This window comes from Pteropus medius, unplaced genomic scaffold (genome assembly GCF_902729225.1).
Source record: "Pteropus medius unplaced genomic scaffold, Ma_sr-lr_union100, whole genome shotgun sequence".
NCBI classification, from domain to species: domain Eukaryota; kingdom Metazoa; phylum Chordata; class Mammalia; order Chiroptera; family Pteropodidae; genus Pteropus; species Pteropus medius.
The window spans coordinates 11049086-11069033 of record NW_024350924.1 but is presented as its reverse complement, the minus strand read 5'-3'; the positions used below and the strand labels follow the sequence as shown (position 1 = coordinate 11069033).

Below are 19948 nucleotides of genomic sequence, written 5' to 3'. Positions count from 1 at the left end.
ATTACGAGCCGAAAATTTTTAAAAAACTTAAAGGTTTAAGAAGTAAAAAAGTTATATAGTAAGCTAAGGTTAATTTACTGAAGAAAAAATTTTAAACGAGTCTAGTGTAGCTTAAGTGTGCAGTGTAACACTAACTGTATGAGTGAACAGTGACGTCCCAGCCTTTGGGCCCACTGACTACTCATTCACCCAGAACAACTTCAGTCCTGCAGCTCCCTGCATGGTAAGCGCCCTATGCAGGTGTTCCATTTTATATCTTTTATGCCCATTTTTACTGGACCTTTTCTATATCTAGATACACAAATACTCACCGTTGTTACAGTTGCTTGTAGTACTCAGTGCAGTGACATGCTGTGCAGGCTGCGAGCCCAGGAGCATTGGGCGGTTCCGTCTAGCCTCGTGTGGAGTGGTCTGGACCATCTAGGTTTGTGTACATGCCCCGTGATGTGTGCACAATGATGAAATCGCCTAACGACACATTTCTCAGAACACGTCCCCATTGTTAAGCGATGCATAACTGTATATTGTAGTACGAATACACCACTTAATGCCTTATGGAATCGATACATTTTTGAAATTGTGCATTATATTTGTGACATATCCTTTAATAAAAGCAAAAGCAGCTATTTCTATAACAATCCCCCCTACCTCAAATTTGGTTAAATCAAGAAATGTCAAAACCAAGTTCAATTCTCTAGTTCCCGAGTCCCACGGATAGAGATGACTACTAGCAAGCAAGCACCCAGTCTTCGTGGCCGAGTCCTGGCAAGGCTGGCGCTGATCAGCTCTGACCCTGCTCCAGGATTTGGCGACCTCACCCATCCGGGTTACGGCTCGCTCATCTACAGAGAGCGGTTGTGCTAGCTTTCCTCGAGGCCTTTAAAGTCCTTGCTCTTTCCATCTTTTATCCTAGTGCACCCTACTACTGCGTTAACACTGGAACTCTTAACCAGGACCTGAAACACATAACTTTTATTTATTCATTCATTCATTCATTCGTTTTTTTACACCTACTGACCTGGTCTTCCTGGGTGGTCTCCCATCCAAGTACTAACCAGGCCCGAACCTGCTTAGCTTCCGAAATCAGGCAAGATCGGGCATGTTCACGGTGGCATGGCTAAGACCACGTAACTTTTAAAAAAGGGTTAATTTTATAACGATGTTCTAAGTTCTGGTCAAGTATCCATTCTCCAACACTACTTCCTACTAAGCGCCAACTAGTAGAAAGTTATGGAAGCTCTAATGGCTCCTGTTAGAGCCATATTCCCACTGTGTCCTTGGCGGCCAACGTGAAATGGAAGAATATGGTAAGAATTCTAGATTTCAATGATACTTATTCTGACCCAAATACTCTTAAAACTAAACTAGAACCATTAAATGCTTAAACAGAACTACATCTAGTCAGATTCTTGGCTGAGAGGCAAACAAAAAAAATACACATCGTCTTTTAGAAAAAGATTGTTTTTTCTTTAATTAGTAAAGAAAGGAAATAGGCTAAATTCTCAAATCTTAATTCTACTTTACAAACTGATCCGCAGCACCCTCCTTGGACGTCCCGTGTCCACTTCGTCCACAACACACATTCTCATGTGTACCCTGCCTGAGGAAGTGACTTCCTGTTAGAGTCTTAGCCGAGACCAGAGGTGATCTGTCTACCTCATGACTCTATAGAAGGCTGGGGCTGGACATCATCTGTCCCCTGTCCCTCACCCACTTAACACCTCTTCCTGCTTCACTCTGCTCCAAGAAACAGTATTTATCACTCTTGCTCGAAGATGAGGTCAGAAATGTCCATTAGCCCTCAAAAACACAAATCCATCCTTCCTTCCACCCACTCATATACATAAATACCAATGACAAATTTTTTTTCCCACAGCAATTGCTACAAGTCTGGAGAAAGGATCACCTGAAGACCCAAACTCCAATCCTATGAGTGTGTGAAAAATATCATACCACCTTTAAAAATAACTCTTTAATCGTATGCACATAGAGGAAAGGGCAGCACCAGGCTGACGGGAGGGGAGCCAGTGCTCTCCTTCTGTCCCGATGTCGGCGTGGCACAGTTCTCAGATCACACACACGGGGGGCTGGGCTGGGAAGGAGAACGAGGGGGAGGACTGAAGAGACGCAGGCCAGCGGGCAGAGGCCAGGGCCCGCAGCGGCCTCAGTCGGTGGACTCCAACACGGATTCACTCAGCGCAAGGTCCCAGTAGTGTTCGGCCCCGTGCTTTTTGAAATGCTCCCGAGCCATGTTCTCCGTAGGGCACTGTTTGAACTTCATATCCCCAAAGCTCCGGTCTTTGGCTGTACCCTGGGAAGGAGACAAAGTCTGTAATCAGAATGCAGCAATTTCTAGTTTAAATCAGGTATACTACTCTTTCACAAAACCTAACACTTGTGTAGCAATGCGCCTGGCCAGACCTGACTTTATGGTGAAAGCAATTCTGACCTCCAGCTCCCTAGATACTTGTGAGTTTTCATGAACTTATGACTGAAGATTTCAGTGTTTTACTGAACGGAGGACGAGGAATTATGCGCTCTGGTGCATGGGTGGCAGAGCTAGTCAGGAGGATGAAGGAGGGTGAGATGGGACGCCCTCGGCTCCCACTGGGCCTTGAAGACTAGGTTCAGGCCTGTCAGGAGAAAGGAGTTAAAGGACTCTTTTCACAGTCTCAGTGAGACCGTGTACAAGGAGGCTTCTGGGCCCAGGGACAAAGAACAATACAGGGACGAGGGCGAAAGGGCAATGGGAGAGGAGGGGGCTACCTGCAGAGAAGGACAACAGAAAAAGATACAGTACTGGGTGAGACTGCATTCTCACCACAGGCGCCAGCAGCGATGAGTCTAAGAGCCATCTCAAGAGGCTTTCAGGGATCAGATTCTAATGAGGAGGCTAGAGCGAGCTTGGCTTGTTTCTGAACCTGAGATACAATTCCTGAGGACTCTCAGAGACAAATCGAAGAGAATTTGGAAGAGATAAAGAGACTGGGACATTAAATGGGCAGGTGGGGACTTACAAGACAGAAAAACAGGTATTATGCTTATTATGACCTAATTCATATGCATAAATTAGAGGTGTCTGGGATAAGACAGAAGGATACGTGAAAAACAATTAGCAGCAATTACCCATAACGAGTGGTCTTAAAGGATCAGGGAATCAGAAGGGGACCATTTCAGTAGTGCTCTTCTTTGTTAGAACTCATTTTAATAAGCGCTCACTGCTTTTGTAATGACTCACTACTTTTATAATAAGGAACTAGTTACTAAACATGAGCACATTTAAAAAATAGGAGATACACGTGAATTCAACGGAGAATAAAACAAAAAAACCCCCCACAAATGTAGAAAATATAAAGTGCATTTTGGAGTGTGAATAAAAGGATTACTGTAACACATCGGGATAAGGATATAGTTATAGAGGAAACTTTTAGTTCTTCCTAGAGAAATGGGATATTTTATGCCCCAAAAAGGATAAACGATCCTTAGGTCACATATTTGCCTGAATAAGCATATTCATTCATTCATTCATTCATTCATTCGTCCACTCCTTTATTCATTCATTTTTTCTTTCTTCAGAAATAAAACTGGTTCACGAAGACGATTTCAGGGATGAAAGAACTGTATAACAGTAACAAAGTACCATTTAAAGAGTGATTTAGTCACATTCTATAAAACACTATTACATAATCTCATGAGGTTCTCAAAAAACAAAACCTGACAATAGGGAGGAAAATATATCCATTTTACAGACAAAGCAACAGTAGTTAATGTGAAGCGCCTTGCCCAGCTGCACATCTAGAAGGCGGTGACGCCCAGACTCTTAACTTTATGTTCTAAGTCTAGTTCTTCTTTCATTATACTCAAAGAAAAATCCCAGGATTCATTTCCCTCTTTCCAAGTCTCATATCCGTGACTATAAAATAAACAACCAAGTTGAGCACTTGTTTTCTTGCCATCAGTTTTCCATATCCTTCTTTAGATGACATATACTATATACTCGTCAATTTAACTGAAATATAATGAGGGAGAATTTGCTGCCAAACATTTAACAGTGAATGCTGAAAAGAAACACAAATTACTTAAGGAGCAGTCATTGTTAAGTTTTATCATTCCATTTGAATAGTATAAACAATCAGGAATTAGCCAAAGTTCTGCTAACAAAGGACTGCCTACCTCCCAGACTAGTACACATTTGTTGGTTTTCTTCACAGCTTCCTCATCGGATTCCTCATCATCTGGAAAAGACAATATAGCTAAATCTTACACTTGACTTGGACTAGAGACCAAGATTTAGGTTCTAAACAGTATTCAAGTCCACCTAAATTCTTTTAAATATTATTACCCATTACCACGTATTGGGATCAAGTGTCTTCTGTTACTCTTATTTAGCCTGGAAGCTTCGAACAGGCAGAAACATTATTTCAACAAACATTTACTGAACACCTATTATGTGTCAAGAGCTGTGCCAGGTACTGGGAATAAGTAGATAAATAAGAGACGAGCAATCAACAATGAAAACTTGTCCTAAACACCCTGAGAGCCAAGCTTCAGATGCCAACACGTTAAAGAGTTCATTTGCTAGGGCTTTCAGTCTATCGGAGAAGGAGTGCTGATATACCAAACGAAAATATCTTAGGAACACTTGCAAAACAAAATAAAGATCAATTACAGTAAAAAATATACTTTAAGGACAAAAAGTATAAAAGGGCCAAAGTCAGGTAGAATTAAAAAAAATAATAAGACTCTCTGCATATGTTAAATGCTAAGCCAGATCTTCAAAGAAGGGAGGAATACTGATGGAAGAATGATAGCCAGGAAGATGTAAAATTTATAGATAAGATAAAGTTGGGCAAAAGAATGAAAAAAATATTTCCTGAACAAAGCAGAGAGTTTTTGATCTAAAAATCTTTTTTTTTGGCCTTCAACTCTTTAAAAAATTTTTTAGTCAAAAGATAATACAGATAATGCATATATGAATGAATAGTGTGCTGAATTTTCACAAACTAAACACACTCATGTAATCAGTATCCAGATCCGGGCAGACAAGGAAACTAGCTGGTAGGGAGGCCTGAAAGGACAGGCATAAGAACAACTAACACTCCTGCATATGATCATGTCATAAACACTGTATGAATGCCTAGCACGCTCATAGTGCATGCAAATGGGTCTTTCTAAAATTCCTGAACATTACCTAGTGTGAGCAAGAGCGTCAGAGGGAGGGAACAGATAAACGGATAGAGCCACCCCCACCTCCCATTTAATCCCTTCTAACCCCCATTCACCATCTCCCTTTGTGTTAGATGTCTGTTCATCCCACTTTATCCGATGCAGCATAAGACGCTTAAATTTCTTCTGGGACTTGGGGCCTAGAAACAGAAAAGAAGAATTTTGCCAGAGCTGTGGAAGATGATGGGGTAGAAAGAACCTCTGAGTTCGTTCAATGCTCAGACATTAATGTGGTAGCTGAAGCAATCCCAGGAACCACACTTTAGGTCTTTCTACTTCAATAAACATGGAAACTGAGGCCCGGGATGTTATACCCAAGTACTGTTCTAAAACACCATCTTCTTGTCCTTTCTCCCCACCACGCTAATCACGTCACGGCCTGGGGTTGCCTGGGGACAGTCTCCCTCAATGTTTTCAAACTCACCCCCTTCCACTACTACCACGTTGACATCCTTGTGCAGTACCACCACCCCTGTCAGGTACAGCTGCCCAGCATTGGCCTCAATCTTGAACTTCTTGGCTGGGTTGCTCAAATTTCGAACTCTGGAGAAGGGAAAGTTTAGTTATGGCTTTCGTTTTAGCATCGGTAGCTGCCTGAATGGAATGGCAAATAAATTGATGGATCCAAATGGTTTTCCCTCTAAAAACAAAGACCTTTTAGAGAAAACAAATGTACTAATGTTTAGAAGGTAGAACTGATGAGTCTACAACTATTTCCACTGTCTTTTATGTCTTTAAAGTCTAGCACTGTACACCTTACAGCAAATAGCAGGTAATCAAAATTGACTCAAGACTGAAGGAGAGGCGTTTACCATTATCCAAAAAAATTTAAAAGCTAATTGTTCTTGATAGTATAAAGATCAACAAATTCTTTGTCCTCTAGATGTTTATAATGTAACCACAATGCTATGCATAAAAAAATTCTAGGATACATGAGAAAATGTTAGTAGCAATTACCCATAGTGAGTAATTGCTACTAACATTTTCTTTAGCTGTTACCCATAGGACCACCACGAGTGGTCCTATGGGTAACAGCTAAAAGATCTCAGAGAATAGGAAGGGGACTTTTTCAGCAAGTACCCTTCTGTATTTTTTTTTCATCTTAATAAGCACTCACTATTTTTGTAATAAATGAGCCATTTTCATAATAACTAGTTATTAAACATGAGCACATTTAAAAAACGGAAGTTACACATGTACTCAACATTAAAGAATAAAATAAAAAACATTAAATCAACACAAAGGTAGAAAATATTTATGTGTAAAGTGCATTTTGGAGTGGTAATAAAAGGATTACTGTAATACATCAGGATAAGGAAATAGTTACTGAGAAAAGAAACTTTTAATGCTTCCTGGAGAAAAAGAATATTTTATGCTTCAAAAAAGATGAATGACCTTTAGTTCGTTTATTGGCCCGAACAAGTATGTATATTCATTCATTCATTCTTCGGAACTAGTACTGGTTCACTAAGACCCAGAGAGAGAAGAGTAAGTCTTTAACCCTCACCACTGTAAACGGTTTACTAAGTCCTGATCTGCACTCGGGTCATTTCCAGAGAGTAGGGGCTGGCGTCAGGTGTGCTTTCAGACCCCAGTGATTCTGCCTAGGGCACTTGGAAAATGCTTTGGTATTTCGAAGGGGAAGGCTGGCCCAGTCTGGACACCTACCTATATACAGATATGTGTACCCCCTGTGAAATGTCTTCTTTAAGCTTTTTAATTTTCTTGACCTTTCTCTGTTCTGCTGTAAGTTTTCGGGCAGCGTTGGCCTCTTCATGCGCTCTGTCGTGACAGGAAGGACATCCACAAGTGAGAAAGGCATTGAAGATCAGAGGCAGGGCTGAGGGAAAGAGAGAGCAACGGAGGACTCTCCCCTCCCTCCAAATATGGATCCCCCAGAAGACTTAGGGAAAGATACTTGCCCTGGGTGTCCACCCAACCCATGGCACTTACTTCTGTCTTTTTGCCATCTGAGCTCTGACATGGGCTTCTACCTTCGTGGGGTCTTGAACAGCTTCTGTTCCTAACACTCGCATCAAATTAGAAATTCTCACTGCAGTGGAGAGAGGACAGGAATCAATCTCCTAAATTGCTTCTCCAGCTGGGATAACTGGTCACCTCTTCTTACGAATTCATAGTTTTCCTATTTCATATCTTTGCTCAAAATTCACTTCTTCCCAAAACTCCTACCTTGAAAAGCCCATACGATTAACTCAGCATTTGGGGAAATTCACAAAATTAATCTAAATGGTTTGTATGCATTTATTTACATTGCTTAAAATTTTATGAAAGACAAGGAACTTAATTTATTTGGTATTTTCACTCTACTAGCATTTAGTGAAAAATCCTATACATAATGATGCTCACTCAAAATATTATTGAAAATAATGGATACTATAAGAGTAAGGTTTTTTAAACTGTATTTTCACTTCTCAAATATTAAGAATTATGAATGAAACAACTCTATGTAAAAACTGCAACTATTATCTTCATGAATTTCAAGACCATTATTCTTCCGGGAAGATCAGAGTGTTATATGGTCAATAATATTTAAAAAATAAGCTTTAATGACCTTAACAATGAATATGTTGACCTGTCTTAAAAAGGAAAAGATAGCAGAAGATGTAGGAAAGGAAGAAAAGAACCATGAATGATTCTGAGAACCAAATACAGAGAGATGCTAAAGTTCCTCTAGAATTACAGAGGTAAATTCGCCACCTGTCGTCCCTGGCTCTAAGATACGCACCTTTGGGTTCTGGAGGAGGCATCAGGCCCAGCCTGACTTTCTCTTGGAGTTCCTTCTGTGCTTCTCTCCTTGTCTGCCTTCGAAGCTTCTTCTGTTCTTTCTTGGTAAGATATACTCCCAGGGTAACTGGTGTGTCATTGTCAACTGTCAATCAGAGAAATGGATGTACCAAAGCAATCAGCATATTAGATGGATGCAAATAAATATCAATCACATTAAAAATTCTTTAGTTTAATTCTTTTGGTTATTTTTAGGTTATGATAGTGGCAGTAAGGTTATATTTTTAAAATGCATTCTTATCTTTCATGAGTAGTACTCTAATTTGTTATTCTTTAAGCAGCTGAACCCTTTACTGACTGAAATGTGGCAAATATGGAAATTAGAGCTGCTCTGGTTGCTCTGATTGAGGATCTGGAGTAGGTGGTGGTATCTAGAATCTCATTTGGATCTCACCTCCTGACCTTCAGTGTTTCTATGGAATACAATTTGAAAACCACTGGCCAAGATGATGAAATTTATAATACTAGCGTTATAGGAATCGGGAAAAATTATCTGGACTCCCAAAACAGGTTTGTGAAAATTTTAAAACAAATGAACAAGCAAGCAAACACCCCCCTCCCCGCAACCACATTCTAATGAGTCACACGGATGACAGCTAAGTAGATTCTGAATAAGTAAAATTCAATAACTATTATACCTTGAATTAGCTCAAGGTCTCAATCTATTTTCCTGAACTTATTGGAGATACTGGTAAGTAAATTTAGTAATTAAGGTATTATTTCCTCTGTTGATCCCAAATTTGATTAAAGCGATAACAGCCTTTTATGATCCATATAACTCTTGAAGAAGGCAAATCAGTTAATGTTATCTCTACTTGAAATTCCGTGTTCTGATTTGCCCAAGGGATCCAGCTAGTTAAAAACACAGCTACGACAAAACCTATCACTTTTGACTGAGCCAACAGAGTTGCTACAAAAATGAGAGGCAGAAAGGCTGAAGACAAAGAAGATCGAAGAGCAGGAGTTTAGAGGTGGCATAAGACTGGAGTTGGAAGTCAACACTATGGCAAAAGCCCAACCTGACATATACTTTAGTGAGGCCCTCTTCAGATTCAGCCTCAGTGCTCCAGAGCTGCACTGCCACTAGGTACATGTGCCACTTAAATTTAAATTAATTAAAATTGAATAAATTAAAATTTCAGTCCCTCAGCTGTATTAGTGCAACTCAGTTTACAAGTGCTCAAAAGTCACATGTGGATAGTAGCTACTGTATGGACAGCACAGCTAGAGAACACGTCCACTATCACAGAAAGCTCTGTTGAATAATACTTTCCTAGAGCCTTGACTAATTTATACATCACCTGGAGGGTTGAGCTGGGCCGGATGTTCAACAAGATTTGTGATTCCAAAGTAATCTTCTCTCTTGGGATTTTGCTCTGTACTAAAATCGGACGAAGAAGGGAAAACAAGTATGTGGATAGAGATGATTCCAAGCAAGGGAGTCTCAGAAACAATGAAAGAATCTGCTCTCCACAATGCTTCTAGCCCTTTTTAGTATTTGCATATCTATAATACATAATTATGTTACACGTAATTCTCAAGTTGAGAAAACTGGGTCCGACAAAGTTTGGCTGCACTCTCCACACCAGTTACTCTTCACCTTTTCTACTCAAATGTCTCTGATGGATTCCACAGTCTCTCATTAGTAACAGTAACTCCCTCAGACAGCAGCTGACCAGGGAAGGTAAGGAAAGGCTCAGACATGGTCTCCCAAAGCCATGTAGCAGAATGATGAAGCAGATATAACTAAAGCTCTCCAGATGTTTCTTATATGCTTTATTTGCCATTTTCTCCCTCATCAACTAAGAATCCTTGCTCTGTTCTAGTACTGGGTCTTTAAGAAACACAAACATCTATAAGAAGTAGCAAAAGAATGTAATTAAGAAAATATGTTAAGTCCATGGCCATGCCACCCTGAACAAGCCTGATCCCGTCTGATCTCGGAAGCTAAGCAGGGTCAGGCCTGGTTAGTACTTGGATGGGAGACCACCTAGGAAGACCAGGTGCTGTAGGTATAAAAAATAAAATAAAAAATAAGGGATTGTAAGCTGACAAGGTCCTTCCAATCTGTGAGGTCAACCAAGGGTTGCCTCGCCTAAAAAAAAAATGCTAAACACAAATAATGTAAAACAAAAGCAAATTTATAGATCTGCTTTTAGATTTGTGCCCATTTTACCTACATTAACTACAAAACTAACTCATACAACATACTCTTTATAAGTATATGAGCTTGTGTACGGATTTTAAAATTTTACTTAGTGCACTAGTACCATCTCTCCCAACAAAATTCTAGCCTTGTTAAAAAGAATTAACTAACAAACTCACAGGTCAAAGCCATTGGGGATGATATAAGAGTCCCACCACTCAATTTCAGGGATTTCTCCTTCCTTTAATTCCTTCTTAGGAGCAATGAGGGCTAGCCTAGTTGAAGTATGGATGCCTGTTTTTCGAGCTGCCTGTGAGATCTCTGCCTGCAGCTTTTCCAGTTGAGCCTAAAGACAAGATAAACCAAGACAGGAAGATAAATTGGAGTCACAGAAAAAGTAGTATAATCTCAAACTTTAAAACACTCTCTTGTTGAACTCTTTATACCTAATGCAACGAATGTCCATAATTTCTGAAAGCTTAGGAAAAAAAGAGCCTTTCTGCTTTATTTTATCCTTAGTTATTTACATACATTTTACCCTCATCACTACTTCTATCCCATAATGCTTGTACGTGCAAATTTGCAGAAATGGAATTGTTATGAAAATCTCATTCTGAGAGTCACTCAATACCCAGTCAATTCAACTCTGCAAGTGTGTGGATTATCTGCAGTCAATTTTAACACCAGGGTAGCTTTCTTTAGTCATCCAGAGGGTTCTGAATTACTTCCCTCCACTGTCAATTGGATGTGGAGAATTTTCAAACTCAATTTTATTTCCACTAAGTAGAATGTAATTAAAAAGACAAATCAGCTAAAAATCAAGTATTCCAGGAATAAATACAGTATTTAAGAAATTATTCACTGCTTTGTCACTTATTTATCTAATTGCTCAAAACACAGAGAACCGAGTTGACAATATTTTAGGACTGTATTCAATTTCCTTTGTCTCCTTCCTAACTTCTTCGAAGTTCTAGGTTATAGTCTAAACCTGATACCTTTGTCCGTAATCGTTGGGCAATCTTCTCAAATTTGCCCTTGTCATGGAATTTAAAAGTGCGTCTCTGGCGCTGGGAAGGGGCAATTGAGACTCGGGGGTCAAAAAAGGTATTGGACTCCATGTCTTCTGATGGCTTTTCTTTCAGCTGTTGCTTGAATTGTTCCCGCTTCACAGCACGAATATTGGCCTTCAGAGTGGGCATGCGGTGTGTCAGCTCAATCTCTTTGCCTGTTGCATCTACAGTGCGACCTTGCTCGTCGAGAATCAGTGGTGTAGGTTTAGTTTGATCTTTTAACTCCACCTTTCTGAAAAATAGCCCACAAAGAAATAAATCCCATATGGAACAATAAGGCAAACAAAAAAACAAACAGAAAATAAAACAAACCAAAACCCAACAAAGACAACTAGGTTCCACAATTCTAGGGGACATAAACTCATCAGAGAATAACATCTTGATTGAAAACATCAAAATGAATAGCTGAATATAGAGTACAATCAGATGAAACAAATTGATAAATTACTGATATAAAGTTGCAAATCCTATCTTCTACTCCCGAATTCTTGAGTCAGACAAGGGATGCCAAACCCAACACGTGTGCTAAAAATGAAGTCAATCATCTTTACACTGTTGTAGAGACCTCTCGGACCTAGTTCTATTCCTAGCTCCAATACTAGATGAATAATCTTAACTTCAGTTCTACCTATTATAAAAGGAAGGTAATAAACTCTGCAACAAGGAAGCCAAAAGAATAAATCCAATTGATATTTATTGAATATGTAAGAAATATGTAACTGTTTAAGAAATGATTTAGGTTCCTTGGAAGAAGAGGGTCAATAACATTTAAAGGTATTTATTGCTTCTCAAGCTTCAGAAACAACCAGGGGTTCCACGAAACAGATACTCACGGGGGAGCAATGCCCATGGCATGAAGATTGGCCAGGCCCACCATGTTGGCATTGCCAATGAGCCCTGGCTTCAGTGCCAGCTGGGCCTGGATGCGGGCTTGTAGTTCAGCTGCTTTCCTTGCCTTCTCAATGGCATCATTCATGAAAGTGGCTGCCTGGGAAGGCTGAATAGTGTTGCCAATTGGAAGTCGCTCTGGTTGGGAGGAAGAAGTAGTCTTTGGCTGTGAGATAGAGAAAAAGAAATCAGAATCAGATGGATTAGGCAGGCGCGCAGGCAGGCGCACGCGCGCGCACACAAACACATACACACACTGGCAGACAGTGATAGACTATGGGGTAGACCATGCAGTCACCTTCTGGACTCTCATTTGAGTGAATGGCAAGACATTCTGTGCTAAAGAGTCTTCTTTTCAGAGTAATCTGGGTACGGTACCTGAGGTGTAGGGGGGCTAATGAAGCTCAGTTGTTTTTTTCTCTCCTCTATTTGTCGTGTTGCTGCCTCCATCATCTGTTTGATCTGTTCTCGGTGGGGGGAGAGGGGTTGAAAAACTGTTAATGTCTCTTTTTTGTTTCTCTCATTCAGGTTCCTAAACCCAAAGGGCTTTCAGGTCTAGAGACCTAAAATTTTTTTGAATTATCCCATCATATTCCACCTGTATCACAGGCTAAAAAATTTAGTAAGATAAGCGTAGACAGCTGAACAATGAAAATTTCAGCCCATCTTCCTAAGGCAGGATTGACATGTTAGGTAGTTACGCAGCTTGATGATTAAGACTCTGGAGTCAGAGAAACTCGAGTTTGAATCTTAACTCTCACTTAATGCCTGTGTGACCTTGGGTTTTGTACTTAATCTCTAAACCTCCAGGTGTCTAAAAGGGTTAAAAATAGTAATACCAACCTTACCAGGGCTGTTGTAAGCATTTAAATAACACATGCAAAACTCCTAACAGAACCCACACAAATTATACTTAAAAAAAATCATGTTATTAACCCCTGAATTCCTTAGTTGGGGTAACCAGAAACAATATAAAGACCTGCTTCCTGGTCTCTGTGAACGCCACTTCTGTCCTAAAGAAGTTCAGGATGATAAGCTTTGAGGATATGATCAAATTCTTAAATTCTTCTTAAATTTTCTTCTCAAATTTTCCAAAAGAGAACTGCTATCAAGGAGCTTCAAGATATTTTTTAAAAATTTATTTCGAGTATTTTTTTCCAAGCATTTTTTGAGGTGATGTATTTATATAATTCAAAATGCAAAAAGTACAAAAAGATATATTGTGAATTCTTCCACCCTTCTCTATAAAAGATATTATCATCAGTTTCTTTCCTTTCAGAAAGATCACATTTAAATAAGCAAATACATCTATCAAACCATACATGTTTATACATATATTCTATTTCCAAGAAATTTTAAATAGTACAAGAAACATTTACTGCTTATGTATATCAAAATTGTTTAATAGCGACCGTTTAAAAAAAAAGACACAGGTAAGTCCTATTTAAAAATACAAAGTCAACTTCAAATTATTTAAGTAGATTACACCTTATGTGCAATGTATTTGGAAATTCTCCTCTGCCATCAAGCTCAGTTCTGATTATTTCAATTATTTTCTCAATGACCCAATGAGGTAGATAATTGGGCAAATGATGTATGTAACACACCTTGCCAGTCCCATAATAGGTGCTCCATAAATGCTATTTCAATAGCCTTTAACTGGAATACTCCTGGCTACCAGAGAATGATGAAACATAAAGCAGGAAACAAGAGTTCCCCAATGCTTAACACTAATTCATATCGAGGTCACAATAAGTCTGGACCCATGCATCTGTTTCTTGAACTCACAAAGTCACTCCAGTTCCCAATTACTAACCTGGAGTTTAGTCAGCATGCCAGGGCTCTCTGAGGGAGGCCCTGGGATCACTTCTGGCTCCTCTTCCACCTCCTCAAAACGGGGTATCCGTCGCTTCTTTACTCCTGATGATTCCTTCGAGATCTCAGAGTCATCACCAAACACTTCCTAAGGGAACCCAAGATGAAAGAAGAGTTGTATTCCTGCCCGTGGGAGAAGAGAAGAATCATCCTAGTTCCTATCAGCACACTGTGGCTTTTCCCAGAGTCTTCTAGACCCTCCACCAAATAGACCGTCTCACCCAACTTCATCATTTTCCTACTCCACGTCCTTATAAATGTTCCCCTCTCAAGATCTTTGCAAATGCTACTGCCCACATTTGTAACGATCTCTCTCGATTTTTCCACAACCCGTTCCAAATCCTGCCTAAAACTCACCTCCTCCAGGAAGTTTTCCTCATTAATAATCTCATCCCACTCTGTTCAAACTGTTGTATCGTCTCCTCTTAGCACTTAAGAGCCTGGTTCACACTACGTAAAATTACATTCTGCTTGCCAAGTGTTAGGTCTTTCAATGTTAGTACTTTCTCCCAACTAGTCTAAGCTCTTCCAGGACGGGGGCTTCCTCTTCCTGCTTCAGTATCCCCCAATAACACTGTTCTCATCAAACGATGGGAACTCAAATATGTTGACTAATTTGCAAGGTGAATTTAATAGGACCAAGAGTGGCCAACTGAAGGGACAATGGGAAAAAGCAAATGTACACACCGGTGGTAGGCTTTGGGTGACATCCCCTCTTCACTAGGAGGGCTCGTGTTTTGCAAGGACATATCCTCGGCCAGGGGCGAGCGCTTCCTGGAACTCCTACAGTTCAAGAAAAAGGACTCTCCCATAATATATTGTGTGGGGTGGGGACCTGAATGGACCAAAACGGGACCCATGTCCCAAGGCTATCTAGATACCTCCTTCAAGAAACCGTTTTTATTAATCCCACCCAATGCAGTCACTTCATTCACAGCATGCCCTATCGTAACATCATCTTCACTCTGCAGATCTGTGTATAGGGTGGACCAAGCATTCCCCCTTAAACATAACAAAATTCAACAAAAGTCTAGTCAATCCTAAAATTTACAAGAAATCGCTACTGAAGATTTTCTATTTTGTGACTATATTTTGTTGTGCTCTTCTCCCCCATGTCCCAACCCTTAAATTGCATGTTCCGTCAAGGCAAGGACTGTCTCGCACTCCTCTGATCACCCTATAACGCCCTAAACACAAAACACACAAATCTCTATTTCTGTTGGTTCCATAGCCTGGCCAGGGACCAAGCAGACATCGTTTATTCACCCTCTGAGCCTCAGGAAAAGCAATAGGAAAGCCAAGGTATCAGGAGCACTTTGGATGGTTGTTAGATGGGAGTCACAGAAAAGGTTTTTTTTTTTGAGAGATGGAGAGAAAAGATAGAGAGATCAGTTAGTTACTTGGCTCCTGCCACTGCTAATACTCAAAGAGGCCAGGACCAATCAGTAACCACAGAATAAAAAGTGAAGTAGGTAAGGGAGTAACGATGTTCCCTTGAAGTATTCCACTCGTGGGGACAGATGACTAGCAATATGCTATATAGCATATGGCAGGGTCTCCACCCATACAGTAATCCGTTAACTGTTGTTAAGCATCCCATCTATAAGCCATTGCAGAGAAACGCCCATAAAGAAGCAAGAGTGATGTCTACAGCCCAGATAGCAGTGGAATCACTGCTGAAGCAATCTATTAGGCCTTGAGTAAATCAAAGCATTAAATCTTACAGCAATCAGCTTACGGGTAGTAGTAAGGGGAATAAAAGGAGACATAGGGAAACAGGAGAACCAAAACTAACTGTATACAAAAAAGGACAAAGCTACCAATTGTTTCTTTGGACTATATCAACCCATGAACTCAGGTAGTTCGTTACCACAGATGGTGATAATACAAGTCCACCCCCTCTACTTTAAGGTCTAAGAATCTCTCTTGAGTATTAGGTATTCTAACAGCAGCTATCAAAACGGGAGCCAGGTAAGCTCAGCAACTTTGTTACCATTCAAAACATTCCTGAGCTCATCGGATATTTAACTGTAACCTACCTTTAGCTCTCGTTTTCTGCTCCTGTCGCTGCTAGACTTGGAATGCCTAGAGCTTCGGCCTTCCTCCACAGCCTCAAACAGTTTGTCCACAAATCGGAGAGTAGAATCATCAAGAAAAGGTTTCAGATGGTCTGACAGGAAAAAAAGGTGGTAAGGTTGAAAGGTGTGTACTTTAGTCTAATGTCTGTTAGGCATATAACAGACACCAACACTAGAATCTTATCCCTGGCAGGGAGAGAAATGTTTCCTTAATTTCTTTGTAGGATTCCCATACATTCTCTTACACTGAGTGACCCTGCCCTATGAAAGGTGAAAATACAGTTACAGTATTTTGGAGTAGGAAGTAGTACATACAGCCAGTGCAACATACTCAGGTTGAGCAATGAAGTTTAGGATGAATAAGCTCCCTAACTCCTCCCAAACAGCAAGTTGTAGGAGACTACCATTAAAAAATCTACCTCCCTTGAATTTTTCCGTATTTTATAAAGACTTCTATGTTTAGATGTCAATCTGAATCTGAAAATATCCATATGACTTTAGGATATTTCTTAAGTAAATTTAATTTCGGTAACTCAGTACAGTGGCCAAAGGAAGTCGGAGATTCAAAATATGTCATAAGCAGTATAAAAATAAGTGAAAAAGCAAAAAAATAGTTATTTGGGCTATTTCTGTTATAATGCAAGAGAAAATAAAATGTGGTCTGACCCTTTGTAGACACTCCCAACAGAGAGAATTTTGGGGAATTCTGAAGCAGTTTGGGGTCATCCTATATGTTAAGTCAAAAGATTCAGAAAGGTACACACCAGCTGCCTTCTTCTTGTCCATGCCCTTCCCCACACAGTTCAGTGCTGCTGTGACCACCGTGGGCTCTGAGAAACCCAGCACCCTCTTCACTGTCTTCTCGATCCATGGTTTCAGCTCATCCAGCTCCCTCTTAGACAGTGCCATTCTGCAGGAAAAGGAGGACAGCTCAAACAGGATTCAATACCGCACCTAAAAAGAATCCAGGAGAGTTCAGTTAGAGGGCAGGAAAAGACTAAAGTGACTCCAGTCAATGGACAGCATGTCAGGAATGCCTTCCCCACACTATTCTCAATCTGCAGCCAAGTTCTTCATTTCATTTCAAGCCAAATACTTTCTCTAAAACCTATACTTTGAAGCAGAAAGAACTACATTGTTTGATTTTTTAACCCTAACTCAGTAAGTACCAGTAGGTCAATGAAATTTGTGGAATAAACCAACCCTGGGAAAAACCCAATCTGAGAAATGAGTTCTAGTTTCTTTTTTGATCTTGTCACATCAACAAGGACTGGCAAACATGTAACATTAAAGCGAGACTGAAGAAAGCCCACCCAGAGGCCAGCTTTTCTATTCCTCCTACTTCTAGGCGGGCATTCCTTAACTCAGCCCTGACCTATAGGTTTCCTTTCTTTTAAGAGATGCAAATAAAAGAGGGCTTATTCATGCCAGTCATCTTGTATTAAAGCTCATAATCCTTAAGAATGTTCTGCTACGTTTCTTTGTAGTAGTATTCATCCCGGTGGGAATTCTGTACCTAGATAATTTTCACTCATGTTCTAAAGGGTCTTCATCAGTTGACTTGATAAGAATAATCCCTCAGCTAAGAAAGGAACACTGTCATTTTGGATGTTTTCTCCGTCTTTTCACCTTTATTCTACTTTTCAGCTTGGCAGAGAAAACACTGTCATAAAGGACTCTATAACAAATCCTTAATTTATCATTTAATGCAATCAGTATAATTCTTAAACATCATTCACGTTTACATTTTGATCTACCTAAATCTCAAAACTCATGATCAGAGAGAAAATTGTATTTCTCTAAATTTCTCCATAGTGGCCAAAAGTCAATAAACTGCACTGACATCAGTCTGATCTGAGAGTCAATCTTTCAAGATGTTTTAAGGCATCTTTTCTCCCCAAAGATAGTCTGATTAACTTCTATATTCTTGGCAGGTCTATCCTCTCTAAGACCTGTTGCTAAACAGTGTATTTAATTTTCAGTATAACCATATGAAGCTAGTAGATTAAAGTCATGAAACGAGGAGTGAAAGATTTTATGCCTCAGTGACACGCTACGTGAATAATTCCACGGTGGTTGTATTTACCCATCATGAGACAGCAGTATAACCTCTCGATCTCTACATATTAAATGTGCATTTGTTCAAAAGAAGCATGTTGGTATCACAGAGTGAATAAAAAGCTAACACTGAAGAGTTGCAACACAGAGCTCTGAACTCATTACCAGCCTTTGGGCAAGTAATTCCTGGGCCTGTTTATTCGCCTTACAAAATGAGGACAACTGCCATACCCTCACTTAATTTAATTCAATATTTACTGCGTAACCACTAAGTGTGAAACAGCATATTGGGTGCTGAGGACACACACGACAGCGAACAGAACAGTCAGGAATCCTCGCCTTAACGGGGTTTACATTCCACTAGAACTGAATCACAGGCTAGAAAGCGTAAGCAACGTGAAGATCCAAAGCAGCGACTGAGGCTTCACTCTATCAGATGAGTCGTGTGCCCAAGCACTATAGGAACAAATGTATTCAACCCATTACTCCATAAGACAAAGTGCAAACCAAACATGAAACATGTCTGTGGGCAAACCTGAAAGTCACAAACGGTAAACAGCTTTGTCACCAATCAAAGGGTCAACAATAACTGCGCGGGGCGGAGGTGTGTGCGCGTTACGGTGCGGACGGAGAGGAGGGCAGAGCGATCTCTGAATGAGAGGTAGCAGAAGCCCATCTTCCGCAGGCTTGCTCCGTGCTCTCCTCTGCTACCCCCGAGCTCCCCCCCGGCCACAGGCCCCATTCTCCCCTTTGGCTCCCTCCGTCTCTCCGACCCGCCCCTTTCCCACCTTGTTTTGCCCAAACTCCCTCATCTCAGAGCCAGTCTCGCACCCCGTCCCCTTCCCGCCCCCGCCCTTTTCCTCGCCACAATCTCATTCCAACCCCTTCTCCCACAGAACCTCGTTCTTCTCTCAGCTGCCTTCCCGCCGAACCTTCCGGCCTCTGTCCCCCTCCTGGACTGCGCCCTGGCCCTAGGCGCTCCGACCCGAGGATACCCTCTTTGGGCCCGGGGCCACTACTCACCCCACAAACTTCAGCCCCTGAGACGGAGCCCGAACGTTACACCGGAACCGGAAACCCTCCGACCGCCCTACGGCCTGCCGTCGCTACCGCCACCGCCGCCGCCACGCCGCGGTCCCCCCCACGTGACCGGGGAGGGCCGGGCCAGCGGCCCGCGCAGCCGCAGTAGCCACTTTCCCGGCGGCGGAGCGCATGCGCGGCGGAGCCCCAAGGGCGCTCCGCACGGTCTCCCGGCTGCCTTCGTTTCTCCAGCTAAGTCGATTAAGTCAATTACTGCAAAGTTAATGTCGCCTGGAGCAGAAATTGGCCGCCTGCAGTATTCCTGGCGTGGAGAGTAAGTGCGCTAACGTGCGGGGCTTCTGCGTTCAGGCCAAACGTGGCCTTTCTGGTAGGACGTCGACCCTCCGAAAGAGTCAAGATCGCTAGCGTTAGCCACGTCTCCTTAACCTTTCTCCCTTAGATTAACTGGGCCAGAGGCCAGCCACCCAGAAAGAAAGACATGCACAGGGGGACTCTGAAATAGCAGCTCCCCAAGCCCCCGTACCTTTTACTGTTTCACTAACGCAGTTACTGACTGCCCAGTGTGTGCCAGGCATCCTCTGAGAATCACTGCTCAATGATTAAGAGCACCGGCTTTAAAGCCGGACTGCTTAGATTTGTATTCCAGGTCTCCCACTCATTAGTTGTGACATTAGGCAAAGTGCTTAAGCCCTCTTTCCTCACCTGTAAAGAAGTCCACCTCATAGGGCTGCTGTGAGGACCACAAAAGTGACTGACAGTAA

General features: G+C 41.3%; 1 protein-coding gene and 1 pseudogene across 5 annotated transcripts; one reads left to right on the top strand and one right to left on the bottom strand.

Moving 5' to 3' along the window:
- Positions 1-1957: 1957 nt before the first annotated feature.
- PRPF3 (pre-mRNA processing factor 3) lies at positions 1958-19317 on the bottom strand. Of its 5 annotated transcripts, XM_039841487.1 has the most exons (17): positions 19170-19293; positions 16853-17042; positions 16050-16180; positions 14698-14793; positions 13952-14098; positions 12514-12597; positions 12081-12301; positions 11173-11479; positions 10357-10523; positions 9333-9412; positions 7973-8116; positions 7180-7279; positions 6895-7008; positions 5651-5769; positions 5283-5366; positions 4174-4235; positions 1958-2311 (listed from the first exon to the last, which is right to left on the bottom strand). In XM_039841487.1, exons 5-17 carry the CDS (start codon positions 13967-13969, stop codon positions 2165-2167), a joined length of 1647 nt encoding a protein of 548 aa, XP_039697421.1. In that variant the 5' UTR covers positions 13970-14098; positions 14698-14793; positions 16050-16180; positions 16853-17042; positions 19170-19293; the 3' UTR covers positions 1958-2164. The 5 variants fall into 5 exon arrangements, with proteins under 5 accessions (XP_039697421.1, XP_039697416.1, XP_039697419.1 ...); XM_039841482.1 differs by lacking the exon at positions 14698-14793 and having other exon boundaries at positions 19170-19317; XM_039841485.1 differs by lacking the exon at positions 14698-14793 and having other exon boundaries at positions 16853-16998; positions 19170-19314.
- On the top strand, positions 9928-10046 carry LOC120585335 (uncharacterized; annotated as a pseudogene).
- Positions 19318-19948: the final 631 nt, after the last annotated feature.

What these genes read in the sequence shown, in the direction of transcription:
- PRPF3 (XM_039841482.1), bottom strand. Translation starts at nt 16,997, where the DNA reads ATGGCACTGTCTAAGAGGGAGCTGGATGAGCTGAAACCATGGATCGAG. An exon ending in GCATGCTGACTAAACTCCAG is followed by an intron (nt 12,598 to 13,951) that starts GTTAGTAATTGG and finishes CACCGAGAACAG; the next exon opens with ATCAAACAGATGATGGAGGC. An exon ending in AATGTGTACTAGTCTGGGAG is followed by an intron (nt 2,312 to 4,173) that starts GTAGGCAGTCCT and finishes TCTCCTTCCCAG; the next exon opens with GGTACAGCCAAAGACCGGAG.